Here is a 14,956-nt window from a genome sequence, read left to right on the forward strand (position 1 = left end):
TATTTTCTCCACTTCTCTGTTTGGAATAAAAAGGTCAGAAGATCCCCACAGGGTCCAGCCTCATCAGGTGGGAAATCTCCTTTCGGGATATAAAGGCATCATGGTGTAGATTGTGTATGAGATTGGAAGCTCTTTGGGGCAGGTCTGGTCTCTTTGATCTGTGTTTGTGCCGCGCCGAGCACAATGGTGCTATGGTAACACAATAATTGTCATCATCACCCTCCCCTCATCTGCACAGAGACCCAGACACAGCTGAATGGCTGCAGCTTCCCTGCACAAAAAGTGAGGCCGGATGGCAGGAGCCTGCAGAGGGGATGTGCAGCCCCTGTATACGCCACAGCTCCCAGCTCCCCTGATTCTCAGCTGTAACGTTACATGGTCATGCAATGGGATTGGGAAGGGGAAGGATGGATGCAGGAGCTGGGAAGGGTGAGACTCTCTCCCCAGGCCAGGGCTGGAGCTGCTAGTCCAGTGCTTCCTCTGGAGCAGTGTTTCTCAACGACCGGTCCATGGGCTGGTGCCGGTCCCTGAGATCTCCCTGACACAGTTTAGGAAGGCAGCCAGGCGGGCCCTGGTATCCAAAAGGTTGAGAAACGCTGCTCTAGAGTCTGCTGGTTTTCCCCAAAGGCGAGATCCACAGAGCCCTATGTCCCAGCCCCTCTGCGCCATCTAATAACAACACGTTACCAATGACTGGAGCTCTCCTGGTGCCTGAGCCTGCTCGCGCTGCCTGTTTGCATCACAACTTGTTGTTCTTCAAGCTGTCGTTCAAACTGTCACTCATTAAAAAGTGATAGAAATGCAATTAGTGATATTTGTGTTGCCTCTTTTACCTGGTCAATGCATCAAGCTCAGCTTATTGTGTAATAAGAAAGGTGCCCTCTTAAATCCTTTAGGCCAGATTCTGCTCTGGTTTGCAGCAGTGTAAACCTGGAGGAGCTCAGTGGAGTTACCCTGGGTTTACACCAGTGTCTCTGAGAGCAGAATCCGGTCCTTTCTATTCCTCTTAGCATCTGTGTTTCTTTTGAAGGATGACCCAACAAATGTGTGTCATGCGACTTGTTACACACACATAGGGTAAGGGCTGTTTTACAGAGGACGGTGATCGATTGTTCTCCATGCCCACTGGAAGAAGGACAAAAAGTTATGGGCTTAATCTGCAGCAAGGGAGATTTAGGTGAGATATTAGGAAAATCTTGCTAACTCCAAGGTTAGTTCAGCTCTGGAACAGGTGTCCAAGGGAGGTTGTGGAATCCCCGTCACTGGAGGTTTTTAAGAACAGGCTGGACAAACACCTGTCAGGCATGGCCTAGGTTTACTTGGTCTGGGACTTGGTGACTTGTTGAGGTCCCTTCTAGCCTGACATTTCTGTGAATCAGAGTGCTAATAAAAAATGAATGACTAAGGCCAGAATATGATCTCATGTTTCTCTACGTACTGAACCGAACAGGGCTGCAGGAAGGCCCAGATTTCCACTGAGCCTTCAAATTGAAGTCTTGAATGAACAGTGACTTGCAGTCCCTGACGGTGCTTTCAGCAAGACAAGAGTAACTGGCTCTAGTTCCTTGGCCAACGTCCCATTTGAGTTATTACTCGAGCTGGTCAAGAGTCTTCGGAGGAAACATTTCTTTGTCAGAAAATGCCTGCTTGTTGAAAGGGAGATTTTTATCCTCCCCTCAAGGGAAAAGGGTCAGTTTGACGTTTTTTACAAGAAGAAAAGTTTCAGAATTGCAAAATGAAAAATTCCGGTTCTCGAGTTCAGGACGACATCTTGCTTAGAAGTTGAAGCAATTATAGTTGAACAAAATTGTACAGTTGATCATAATTGTATATGGTCAAAACAGAAAGGAAACATCCCAAAATGTGTCCTTTCACCCAAACCAAAAATGATTTTTGATTCAAGAAAATTTTCACTTTTCATCTCAGTTCGAGTCAGGACCATTTTTCGATCTCTTGAACATTTGTGTGGGGTGGGAAATCCATTTTCTGCTCCAGTCTGGTCATTAAAAGTGTAAAATTGCTCCTGCAGCTGCAGTTGGCTACATTGCGCCGTTTCACTTCCTGCCCTACGCCACTGTGCTGTGTTGCTGTGGGGCTGTCAAACAGCTGCCCCGCCCCACCCGCACAGTGCAAGGACAAGGCCTGCCCCAGAAACGCCCCAGGGCCCTGCCCATCCATGCCAGGTGCACCTGGTGTGGGCAGGCAGGCTCAGCATGGCAGGATCCAAGTGTGGAGGGGCTTAGGGTGCAGGGATCCAGGTGAGGGTTCAGAGGCTGTGTGGGGCATTCTGGGTGCGGGCGGCTCAGTGGGGGCTCCGAGTGCAGTGGGGGGATCTGGATACATAGGGGCTCGTTGGGGGGGTTCTGGGTGCAACAGTAATAGGACTCTGCAGGGGGGTCCAGGTGAAGGTGGTTGGGGCTCATGAGGGGGGGTCTGGGTTGTGAGGGGATATAGCTCATCAGGGGGGTCTGGGTGTGGGGACTCAGTGGGGGGTCCAGATGCTGGGGGAATGGGGCTCAGTGAGGTGGGGAAGGGCATCCAGGTGCAGCTCGTTGAGGCTCAGTGGACTGGGGATGGGGTGCAGGTGGCTTGTCAGGGTGGTCCAGGTGCAGGGGACGTGGGACTTGGTGAGGGGGCAGTTCTGAGTGTGGGGTATGAGGCTTGGTGGGAGGGTCTGAGTATGAGGGGGTCTGGATGCACAGGGATTGGGTGGATGGGGGAGCAGCTCCCTATACAGGGATCCCTCCCCCTGCAGCTGAGGAGCAAATGGTGCAGGAAGCGAGGGGTGGGGGTGGGGGGACTTTTCAGAACTTCCTGCAGCTGGGGGATAAATCTGGGGGTGGGTCTGATGCCATGCAGGGGAAGAGGAAGTCCCATCCTCCCGAGCATAGCTGGGACTAGTAGCTGAGCCCAATACAGGCTAGGAATCACCAGCCGGGTCTTTCCCAGTCCTGCCTCCTGCCCCACAGTGATTCACCTCTCTGCTGGCTGCTCTGGCCCCCCCAAAATATACTGCTGGGAAGGGTCGCATGACTGCTTTTGTGGCTTCCCTTTGCCTCCCTGTCAGAAAGTCATTTTTCTGCTGGGAAGCAAAGAAATCTGCGGGGGACATAAATTCTGCGCCCTGCAGTGGTGCAGAATTCCCCCGGGAGTAACACAGCATAAGGGCCTAATCCTACATGGTGCTGAGGCACTTGCTCTGACATGCTGGGCAGCTGCCACACTCAGCAAAGTCAAGGGGAGTGGTGGGTGCTCAGCTGCTGTTAGGCTCAGCATCTACCTTCAGTTCCTTAAAGCACTGTACATTGCAAATAGGGCTTTGTACCCTTGTCAATCAGTGTTACTGGGAGAGTTATAACAGGCCCTTACAGGAACTGAGCTGGGGAGACATTGTGCTTGAATAGCATTATGATTTCCATGGTCTTATTTGTACAACCACTGACAACATTCAGCCCCTTAACAGCGACCCTGGGGACCGGATTCTCATTTGCATTAAGCCCCTTTCTACCACGGTAACGCACAGGGGCCTGGAAGTGGGTGTGAGTGTAATTTCTGCTCCTCTAAACTCCTCCTTACATTGGTGCAAAGGGGAAGCTGTGTAATTGTGAGTAATGCCCTTGGGCTAGAAATCAGGCAGAATCTTGGCCAGTCCAGTCATCCTTCGTCAGCCAAACTCCTGCTTCCACTTAACACTGCCTCAGTCAGGGACTGCAGGATTTAGCCCAGGTCGCTCCCCAGCCATGTGGGGGAGGAAGGCAGGGGAGGGTAGAAGGGAAGGAAGGAAGGAGAGGGTAGAAGGGAAGGAAGGAAGGACGATGGTCCCCAGCTTTAGAGAGCTGCCTGGAAGGAGTTTGTGACAGATCGATCCAGGGGAGCTGCAGCCAGCCAGAGCAGCCTCAGGAGTGGGGTGTGGTCTAAGGAGATGTGGTCAAGTCACCTAGGGAATCTGTTCTTTTTTGAGCCAGTCGCTCTAATCACTAGCCCATGTTGCCCTCTATTATCCGCTGTTTCAGAAGGGACATTGACAGATGCACTTTACTTCTCTTTTCCTGCTTTGTGCAGCCAGACGCAGCTTTCGAACCAGCCCCATTCAGCCCATTTTTATCCAGTTTATTGCTAGATCCAGGGGGAGGCACTTAACTTCCATTGACTTCAGTAGGAGTGAGGCACCTAACCCTCTTAGCCATGTTTGAAAATCCCACTGGGCACCTGTCTGCAGTTATAGGCACCTAAATACCTTTGAAAATCTGGCCCTAAGTCACTTTTGAACATTGTATCCTTCATTGTCTTATGTCTCAAACATGTCAGAGCTTTCGGTTTGATGATTTAAAGCGCAATTTAAGTCCGCCACGACAAGATGCCAAATGGTCATTACGTGCCTGCATTGCAGCACCAAGAAGTATGGTGCAACAGCGGCCCGCACATGGAAAGCTGGGGAGAGACTTAGGTCAAAAGAACTAAGTGATGTCGGAGCATTTTCCTTTGAAAATCAATGAGGCTTGTGCTCTGAAGTCATGTGGGTTTGTTTCTATAGAACATCCATGTGCTGGATATTTAAAATTATTCCAAATCATCTAGTGCACCTCTGCACCGCTGGAATCCAGACAAATTCTACAAGAAATGCTGTAGCCTCTGTAGATTCTTAAACCCACACATCCTGTGTTTGTCACAACAGCACATCCTCCTCGGAGGCGTTCCTCACTGGACACTGTACCCCATCACTGCAGCAGTGCACTGGGCATCAGCCTTGGGGCTAGTGAGTCAGGATTTTGTCCGACTCTTTTATTAAAATGATCTTGACGAAATACCTCATTTTATCTTCCTTAGGTAAAACTTCTGCATTAAATTTTGGAATTGAGAAAACAGCCTCTTCAGTGAGACATCAGTGTTGAATATCTATGATATGTTTGGAAACTTTTGCTGGATTTTAATTGCATTTCCATTCACTTGTACAAATGTTAGAGCAGCTTTTTTAGCCTTTAGGCTGCAGAGCATAAATATAATCAGATTAAGTAAATTCTAGTGCTGAGCTATCCATTCCATCTGTGGCAGTTGGAGACCTGGCGGACACTGACTATGATGATATTTTATTTCTCCAGTGCTAGGAGTACAGTTATTTCTGTACCAGACTCAGCGGATCCAGTCTGTTGAAGTTAGTGACACCGCAAAGATCCACTGTTCTTCCACAGAAAACTTGGAAGGAGGAAGTAGCATATTATGGTATTTGAGAAGAGAAGGCGAGACACCCACCTGCATTAAGAGCTGTTTGGATGATCAAAATGTAAGTAAATTTGCTTGCAAACACGAGACACACAGCTCGACACTGGAAATCAGCAATGTCCAAAAGACTGAGTCTGGCATTTACTACTGTGCATATAGATACAGCAGCTACCTGCTTTTCGGGAATGGAACCACACTGATTGTTGGAGGTAAGGAACCATAGCTTGTTTAAGGAGACTAACAACTGATAGATAAAGCCTACTTCATGTTCCCATTAAAATGTGACAAGATACCATAGTTATTGCTGAATGACTAAAGAGAAAGCATACTTCAAGCCAAACAGATCAGCTAAACATTAAATGTTCTGGGTGCAGAACGAATAAGTTTTAACCAAAAATGTTAAAACTTGAAAGTGCTGAAAATAAACTACTGACGTTTCTCTCTGACTGTTCAAGGCACCCAGGTTGGGAATATTTCTAACCTAAGAGCCATGATGGCATGAAACAATATTTTCAGTAAAAAAAAAAAAAGTCAATTAAATTCATAAAATTGCACAAAATGTTTCCTACTAGGTAGTGCAGCTACGTATTGCTCTATATCCTAATTAGTGCTGGCGTGGTGATTTCCCATTTTCTTCTTCAAAATAGATTTGTTGCTTCAAATTAATGTCATAGGGAATGATAGCATGTCGTGGTGTTGTAGCTGTCTTGGACCCAGGATATTAGAGAGACAAGGTGGGTGAGGTAATATCTTTTCTGGGACCAACTTCTGTTGCTGAGAGAGACGAGCTTTCGAGCTTCCACGGAGCTCTTCTTCATGTCTGGGAAATGACACTCTGAATATATTTCCCTGATCTGAAGAAGAGCTCTGTGGAAGCTCGAATGCTTGTCTCTCTCACCAACAGAAAGTTGGTCCCATACAAGATTTTACCTCACCCACCTTGTCTCTTAGTGAAAGATTAACATCTTTAATCAGACTGCAGCTCATCTGATCATCACACTGAATTCGTCATCTCCTTCTGCTCAGACAGTTATACCAAGAGCAGCTGGGTGATGCTTCTGGTCCCATTTCCACATGGCAGTCAAGTCACTGGGACAGCAAATCTGGCCTGTGTGATCCATGGAGTGTCCAGCCCGGTCCATGTTTCCTGGAGTGTTTCTGGGGAGCTGCGGAAACAGGGGCTGACACGCTCATTGAGAGCAAAGGATGGATCTTTAACCCTCATAAATCACATCAGCGTCCCCATGGACACCTGGACCAGTGGGAAGAATTTCACCTGTGAAATCAAATTCAACTCTTCTGGCAACAGTGTGAAGAAAAGTACCAGGTATCCTGCAGGTGAGTGATACGATATTTAAAGGTAATGGAAACTCAGATGTAAAATATGCATGTGACCAAGATGAGAGCTGCTTCTATGTGATTTTCCATTACAGAAATTTGGAATATTCTATGGCTTCATTAGAATTTCTCCAGAGAATTTGGGGAAAAGTAAATTGAGGTGTTACAGGGACCACAAGACAACATACCTCTGATTTCTAGGGCAGCTTTCTCCCAGACTGTCCATATAAAGCACTGTAAAGAGTTAAATAATAATAAATCCCAGGAGTAAAGGGGAATTCAGAGGCATTTGAGAAGAGAGATGTTTTCCAGTGAGATATGCAAAGTGATGGAGAGACATACAGGGAGGATTTTATAGACGGCAGGAGGTGCAGAGAAGATTCTGATTACAGGAAAAATCATTGGCCTAACAAAAAGGGAACAACGGAGAGGGTGAAAGGTGCTGAAGGCTCCTGTAGCCTCACTCTTTAGAGAGTAAAACAGGTGGTGAAATGGGGAACAGGATCACAGAACACGTCTAATTCTGACCTAGTGCACCAGCCGATCTCAAAGCACTTTACAAAGGAGGTCAGTATCACTAGCCTCATTTTATAGATTGGGAAACTGAGGCACAGAGAGTAGCTGTGATGTGTCCATGCTCACCCAGCAGGCCAATGGCAGAGCTGGGAGCAGACCCCAGGTTTCCTGAGTCCCTGTCCTCTATCCATTAGGCCACACTGCCTCTTGGAAGGGTGTAGGCAGGACTGCTGAAGGAAGCCTTTTGTGTCTTTCTTTTAGCCACCTCCACAGCCCACGCCAGTAGTTGCCTACCTTCCATTGTGTCCCTGGCGGTGCTGAGCGCCCTGATGCTGTTGCTGGTGTCTCTGAGTCTCATCTGGACCCTCTGCCCTTCCAGGCTAGGTAACAAGCATTGCCCATCCCCAACATTCTCCTGCAGAGAGCGATCCCACTCCATCCCTCCTCCTGGGGATTACAAGTGTTACCCCATGTGCTACACGGACACACGGTAAATCTCATGAGCACCAAGTCTGAGCTCAGAATGTGACTTTCCTGTGTCGGAAGAACGGCTTTGTTCTCCATGACAAAGGGAGCGATGCCCACGGCCCAGGCTGCTTGTCTATAGTTCACAAAGAGCACTAGCCTTTCAAAGGAGCCCCTCTCCATGTGCCATGCATGGTGGTGCACTGGGCACCCACAGCTCGGATGCACCATTAGTCAGTGAACCTTACAGCTTGGGGGAGTGACCGCGGAAGAGGAACTTTTACCGTTGTCTCTGTCTGTCTGTTCCAGGATTCCAGCCCAGGAGCTCAGCTCCTCCAGCTTCGCAGGAGAACCAGGTACGTCACGTTACAAATGATCTCAGTCTAATTGTGTTTGTCTCAGGTATTTCTAATGGGTAAATCGCCTTAGCGCATTAGAGGCCTACAAGTGTTGTTTCCAGCCCAGCTTCTACCAGACTTGGCCATTCGGCAAATCACTTACCTGCTCCATGCCTCGGTTTCCCCAAGTATACAAAAAGAGATAACAAGACCTAATTCACATGGATACTAGGACATTTAATTTATTAGTGTTTCAGACTGTACACTCTTTCAGAGCAGTTCGTCTTCGCTTTGGCCCAGATTGTCAAAGGTATTTAGGTGCCTCCCTCCCATAGTTGGGCATATACATACTTTGAAGATCTGAGCCTTTGTGTCTTATACAGAGCAGGGCATAGTGCTGGCACTTAACAAACAAATAATAATAATTGATAGTACTGGAAAAGAACATTAAGATTCTCAACAATGAAAAGTGCTTGAGACCTGATCCAAAGCTAACTGAAATGAACCGGAGAGTTTTCATTATTTCCGTGACCTGCACATCAGGCCTGAGCAGAGCCAAATGTTATCACTGAGTTCTTAAAGTCACATGGCACTGTCCATTTTCATAACACACACCATTTATAGGAAAAGTGGGAGAATAAGAGACAGGAGGGAATTTTTAGTAAGGTCAATGGATGCTAAACTCACTTGCCTGTTCCAGTCTGTCTCTGCTTGTATCATTTCATTTTACAAGGAGGTGGCTAATTTTATTAAATGTCACCAAACAGGGTGGAATCTTATACGCTCATCTGGATTTCGATTCACGGAATCGCGACGGGCGCACGATGCAGCCATCAGCCAGAGGGAAACATGTAAAACCTTAAACTGTCTAATGCAGGGGAATCCACACATAGGAACTCACTGTTCTCTGCTGATCTCAGTGGGGTTAGCCAACCTATAATAAAGCTCTTTCTGGCTGTATCCTTTTTTCTCTCCTCTTCTCTGTTTAGAATATAAATGTCAGAAAATCCCCCAAAGAATTATCCCCGAGAGGTGGGAAATCTCATTGTTTAAGCTAAGAGCATCATTATATAGGTGACTTTTCGGTTGATTTGCATATTTTGAAGAACTGGTTGGAAAATGGCTTTTTCTCCCTCATGGAAAATTTTGATAAAAGCAAAAAAGTTTAATTTTTCCTAAAATTTTCAGCAGCAAATGTTAACTTTTTGTTGAAGGATTTTTTTCACCCATAACACATCTTCAGCTACAAACCAAACGGTGATTTTATTTCCGGCTTTTCAATCTTCAGACCAAAAAAAATCAAAGATTTGGGTTTTGTCGAAAACCCAATTTTCCCTTGGGCGGGAAAAATAGTTTAGATGGAAAGTTTTCAACCAGGGCTCATATTTAGGAACAAATCCCTGCAGAGGGACTTCCTCAGATTCACAGTCTGATAAATGTGAAGGTCAGAAGGAACCATCGTGACCATCTTGTCTGACTTCCTGAGTCATAGACCAGAGAACCTCAAGCCCGTAACTTCTGGTTGCGCTGTGGTGTAGCTTTTAGAGAGACACCCAATCTGAACATAAAGCCTGCAGAATCACATCCGTGGGCAAGAGGACCTGCTGCCGTTTTGCAGTGACAGGCGATGCACCATGCATGTCAGCTGAGATTATTAATGGCAAAGAGGGATCTAGAAAGAGCTGGTAGGTCAGGCTCTCTGTCTGAGGAGTGGTGCTGCTATTGTACTGATTCCTGCTTTTCTTGAAGGGCCAGATCCTTAGAAGACCGCAGGCCATGCCATCTAATAAGAACAGGTAATCAACAAAAGGGGCTCTCCCTAGCCATTGAGGCTGCACTGTTGGGATCCCAGCCAGCTCTTTTCAAGCTCTCCTAATGCTCCTTACTAAAACGGTACATCAGTCTCGTCACTGAAGCGTCCGTTGCCTTTTTCAGCAGGTGAGATGCTGCAGCTCAGCTTATTGTGTCTGAGGGGGAGACTTTGCAAATCCCTCAGGCCAGGTTCTGCTCTCACTTGTGCCCGCGTAGACGTGCGGCAGTCCCTGGAGTTGTGCCAGCTTCACCACCGTGTCCCAGGCAGCAGAATCCGGCCCTGGACATTTCATTTAATACCTGGACTCAACTTGCTGCACACCACAAGGGCCAATAAAAAGATGAATGAAGAAGGGCCTCAACCTGAGCTCATTTCACCCACGAGGCAGCAGGAGAAGGTCCTCTGTCCGATGGGACTTCACACTGGGGTCTGGAACAGGGGCAGATGGTCCCCAGTACGCTTTCAGCAAGCGGAGAAGAGCTTGGCCAGCTTCCCGAGTGGGTACACGTCAGCCTACTCAGGTGGTTGTTGCAACCGGGTACACGATGCATCTTCACTTCCTGTCCTGAGCTGCAGTGCAGGGTTGCTGGGGGGCCCTTAGCCAGCTCCAACCTTCCAAGCCGTTTTGCTGGTGGCCGACAGAATTCCTATAGACCGTTAAAAGGCCTTGTCCTATAGGCTGTTGAGGCCCCCGCTGTGATGTGCTGAGGTCAAAAGTAGGGGAGGATGCTCACCAGCTTGCAGGACCACAGCCCAAGTCCAGAGGGCTTTGGAATCCTGAAAGCACTGTACAGTTGGAAGTTATGACAGGTCCTTTCTGTAGGCAGGGGCCATGCTGGGGAGACACTGACCCACATCCTCAAAGGTATTTAAGCTCCTAACTTCCATTGAAATCAATGGGTGTTAGGTGCCTACATACCTTTGAGGATCTGGGCCATTATGCTTGCATAGCTTTAGGATTTCTATGGTCTTATCTGCATTACAACGTGAGCCTCTTCCAATGAGTCTGGGGGTCCTGATTCTCATTTGCACTAAGCCCCTTTACCAGGGCTTAATTTGGGCCAAGGCTGAGCCCTGTTTCCTCTAGGCCTGGCAGTGCATCGCCCCGGCATCTCTGAGCTTGCTGCATCAGTTATGAAAGTAAAAAAATTACTTGAGTCCCGGCACCTAATTGCTTGATCCCCAGCACCTCTTTCATTACAAATTAAGCGCTGCCCTGGTAGGGTCAAGGGGCCCGTAAGGGAGCATGACTAATTCACTGCCTGAACTGTGTAATGTAAAGGGACCCAAATGTAATGGAGAATAATCATATGAAATATAGACCCCGCCTGCTGTCAGGCGTGATCGGAAGCACAACCAGCCAAGGAATGACCCTAAAGGAACTGCGGGTTTAATATCAGAAGCAGAATACAGGATCACAGCGATGTTATCATTATCACCGGCAGCAGCAGCTGTAGCAACCCTTGCGGCTTTAAGCCAGCGGCAGGCTGGGTGTGTGTACAGAGGCTGTACAGCCCCGGGGGGGTCCTGCGGGGCCAGGCTGGGCTGCAAGAGCCAGCGCTGAAAGGTCACGTAGGCCGGGACGTCTGTGACACAGAGTGTGCAGCGCCAGCCTTTCGACGTGTTCTGCTTTGTTCAAAGAGCCAGTTTCATTTCATGGGAAATGCGCTGTTGCTCTTACAGTGGGGTGAAGTAGGAAACCGCACAGACACAGGCCATGAGCTCAGTTAACGTGCTTACAGCTTTGAAAAACAAAATATGTACAACTCCTATCTAAAAATATAAATGAGATACACTAACACCCCAGCCATACCGCCAGCCTATGCAATAGGCCTCCTTGTTGCCACTAAGTCCCTCTCTGCCGCTCTGGTGGTGTAAAGGAGCCTGAAATGAGCATATATATTATTAACCTGCATTTTAAGGCCCCTTTACACAGTCTGAGTGATGCAAAACCCTTGATGTAAATGACGATCAACCCCTACGAGTTTAACAGTGGCCCAGCATGGATTTCTCGCATGGGGAGGGGCAAACCCCCATCTACCCGCACTCACCCGTGTTTTAGAGCAAGCAGGAATTAATTCAGGGAGGTCTTATGGCCAGATGATCTCAGTGGTCCCTCCTGGCCTCATGATCTATGAATCCATGTTCTAACTTGGTTCCTTAAGCCCATTGTGGAGCGCTCAGCACAGTCATAACCGTGCAATGAGAATATTTTCTCCACTTATAACCAAATGACCAGCTATGGTGACAGGCATAAGCTACGCTTTTCACGTGTGGATTGACCACGCACTGAGCCAGATCTCCAGCGGCTGTCAACGTGTGGAGTTATGCCAGGATCTGACCCTCCGTCATCAATCAGAATGTCTGTTGTGAAAAGCGATATCTGGTAAAGAAGTGGCTTGTCCTGTCCACGTCGGTGACTCAACGTGCGTGAGCAGAGAGAGGCTCCTCCAAGTGCCGTATGGCTGGGCTTGTCATTTGGCTCGGCCCTGCCTAGGGAGAGTTACAGGGGGGGTTACCAGTGTTGGAGGTGAGGAAGGCTGCAGGTAAAATGGACCAGGCTGTGACTATGAGCAGCAAGGTCACGGGGTGACTTCCTGAAGGGGCCGACTGATTAGAGAAACAGCAGCTGAGTTATCCAGGACAATTCCTGCCCTGTGTGAGCAGCCTGAGCCACTCTCCGATGCAGGAGGTCCGCTCAGTAGTGGGGCTAGACGTGAAAACCGGGCAGAGGCTCTGCTGCTGCTGATGCAACGTTCTGAGTGGTGAGTGTGGAAACGCTGGCCGCCCGGTGCCAGGCGTCCAAGCCCACTGCACTGCAGACCCCAGCTGCAGGAGGTCCAGCTGCAGACCCCCCATCGGCACTGACCGCGTCAGAACAGCTACTCCTGTTTCCAGAGTCCAGACCCGCATGGTGCCTGCTGCATCGTCATTCTGCATGACCATGATACAGTAAGTCCTGTCGGACAGCCGCTCCCCTCCCCCCCGGTGCATCCGTGCTGAGCAGGAGACAGGCAGACCCCGGAGCAGAATTCAGTGTGTAGAGGCGCTCCAGCTATGGATGTTGCCTGCGTGTGGGATGCCCAGACTGATGCGGGACAAGGGCCGGGCGATCTGCCAACTAATTGAAAGGAAAATGGAGCTAAGGGGCCAGGCCCCCAGCTGGAGTAAATTCTCATTGCTCCATCGACTTCCATAAAGCTACGCTGATTTATGCCAGCTGGGGATCTAGCCCATCGGCTTCATTGGAGCTGCACCAATTTATACCAGATGGGAATGTGGCCCATCAACTTCAATGGAGCAATGCTGATTTACACCAGCTGGGGATCTGGCCCCTCGACTCCAATGGAACGATGGCAATTTGCACCAGCTGGGAATTTGGTCCCTTGACTACAGTGGAGCAGCACCGATTTTCACCAACTGGGGATCTAGCCCCGTTGATTTCAGTGGAGCAATGCTGATTTATACCAGCTGGGGCTCTGGCCCGTTGACTCCAAAGGAGCTCTGGCTGATTTTCACCAGCTAAGGATCCGTTCCAGTCTTTATTCTTGACCAAGTACATTAGTGAAAAACTGCAGCAAACCAAAGGTATTTTGCTAGTTGGAAAATCTACACTCAGAAGCTGTGAGCCTGTGGGTTAAACAAACCACAAATACGTTACAGCCAAAGTCTCAGTAAACAACAAACTTCTGGCTGCGTTGACCTTTCTGACCACTACTGCTTTCTCATGCTTTGCAGAGAGAGCTCTGCAGCGTGGTTTAGTCTTTTGATCACTCATCTGAGAATTTAAATCTTGGGGCGGGGAGGGGGTTCCGCCATCTATTTTCACAAACGCTGTAGCCCCCTGAAGAGCACAAATCATATTTGCACCTTTTATTTTACATAATGTGAAACGTACAATTCCCCAGCCGACACAAAGACCAAATCCTAAGTCAACAGTTTTCCCAAAGACACCATCCGACCCTGCTCTTTCTGGCTGGATCAGCCGGGACCAACAGCCCCAACTTCTAGTCTCAAGAAAATGTTCTCATAAACCTGTCAAGAGAAAATGGAGTTAAAAATTAACTTGAATTTAGTGTTGGGCCTGAACTAAAACCTTAGAGCTGAATCTTTGTGAGCAGTTTATTGAGGAAGTTCTGATTTAGATCCTGGCTTGTGTGATGCTGCCCCCACCCGAGTGGGTTGTCGGCAGCAAGAATCAAACCTCGGGACCTCTGGCGCTAAAAGCATGAGCATCTACCATAGGAGCTAACAGATAGTTTTATTACCTAAAGGTGGAGTAGGGCTGTCAACCTGAATATGTGGCCCAATCACCACTAGAGGGCGGAAGAGTACACTTATAGTCGGACCCATTTCTACATAAAGTATTGTATTGTCCAGTACGTTCCCCTAAATTAGGATGTCCTTTAATTGGACCAGTGTAGCATCATGATAGCGAACGCAACACCAGGTGCTGACATGGGACCATTTTATCAGCACTTCTGCTTACTGGGCATGCAGTTAGCTAGAGAGGCCAGTTCTAAATGCCAGTGAAGTTACACAGACAAAGATATAAAGAATAAGAAGAAAGACTAAGTGCCGGGAATAGCATTTTTGTTCAATCTGGTGTTTCATTTCGTGTCAAGACTTTCCAGAATGTTTCTCTCCCCCAACAGCTTCTTCTCCTGGGGCCTGTTTCACCATCATCCTGCAGCTTGTGCCATCAGAGGGCGTGAAAACGCTTTGATCGCGCTCACTTTGCACTGGGGTAACGGATTGCACAAGGGGCAGGGCAACCTTACCAGGGAAAGCTGGTCAATTGGTGCAAGAGACCTGCCCTCCAGCTGTCTGAGTTGAGAAGCCTGGGCTGTATTATTTTCTCCTCTACTCCAGAGGTGAGTCCAGGCTGGGTTTAAATATTCCCACTTCCCGCGACAACCCATAAAATGGATTAGCGTTCAATAGGAGTTCAGTGTTCCCGCAGTGTAAGTGGGGCCCATATGAACTGATAGGTGACTTCCAGTCAGGGAACAGGTAGATGGCAAGGACAGGCAGCCAAAGGGGAATTGTGGGAAGACACTGGAGGACGAGGAGCCCTCAGGAGTTGAGTCACAGCCCTAGCCTGTATCCACGCTACAGAATGGTCATGTTAGCAGATGACAAAGTTGTGCTCAGTAGGGCATTAGCCTGTACCCCCAGCTGGGCCAGCCAGCGCATGTCACTAGCACCTCCACACATGAGAAAGGGTTCTTTGTGTGTGGACGGGGGTTGAGTTAACAATCACGTT

The 14,956-nt window shown here is 48.4% G+C and overlaps 1 protein-coding gene across 1 annotated transcript; it reads left to right on the forward strand.

Moving 5' to 3' along the window:
- The first annotated feature begins 4,364 nt into the window (after window positions 1-4,364).
- On the forward strand, window positions 4,365-8,740 carry LOC140902908 (immunoglobulin kappa light chain). Its single transcript, XM_073323496.1, has 7 exons — window positions 4,365-4,399; window positions 4,766-4,827; window positions 5,100-5,429; window positions 6,247-6,558; window positions 7,348-7,458; window positions 7,849-7,895; window positions 8,645-8,740. The coding sequence occupies exons 1-7, from the start codon at window positions 4,365-4,367 to the stop codon at window positions 8,738-8,740; spliced, it is 993 nt and encodes a 330-aa protein (XP_073179597.1).
- Window positions 8,741-14,956: the final 6,216 nt, after the last annotated feature.

Source organism: Lepidochelys kempii, chromosome 24 (assembly GCF_965140285.1).
Source record: "Lepidochelys kempii isolate rLepKem1 chromosome 24, rLepKem1.hap1, whole genome shotgun sequence".
Lineage (NCBI taxonomy): Eukaryota > Metazoa > Chordata > Testudines > Cheloniidae > Lepidochelys > Lepidochelys kempii.

Bases quoted from the DNA above. Each gene is read 5' to 3' on its own strand.
- LOC140902908 (XM_073323496.1), top strand. From the start codon at position 4,365: ATGGTCATTACGTGCCTGCATTGCAGCACCAAGAA. The intron at 5,430-6,246 runs GTAAGGAACCAT...CCTTCTGCTCAG, and splicing joins AACCACACTGATTGTTGGAG to ACAGTTATACCAAGAGCAGC. The intron at 7,459-7,848 runs GTAACAAGCATT...TGTCTGTTCCAG, and splicing joins CCTCTGCCCTTCCAGGCTAG to GATTCCAGCCCAGGAGCTCA.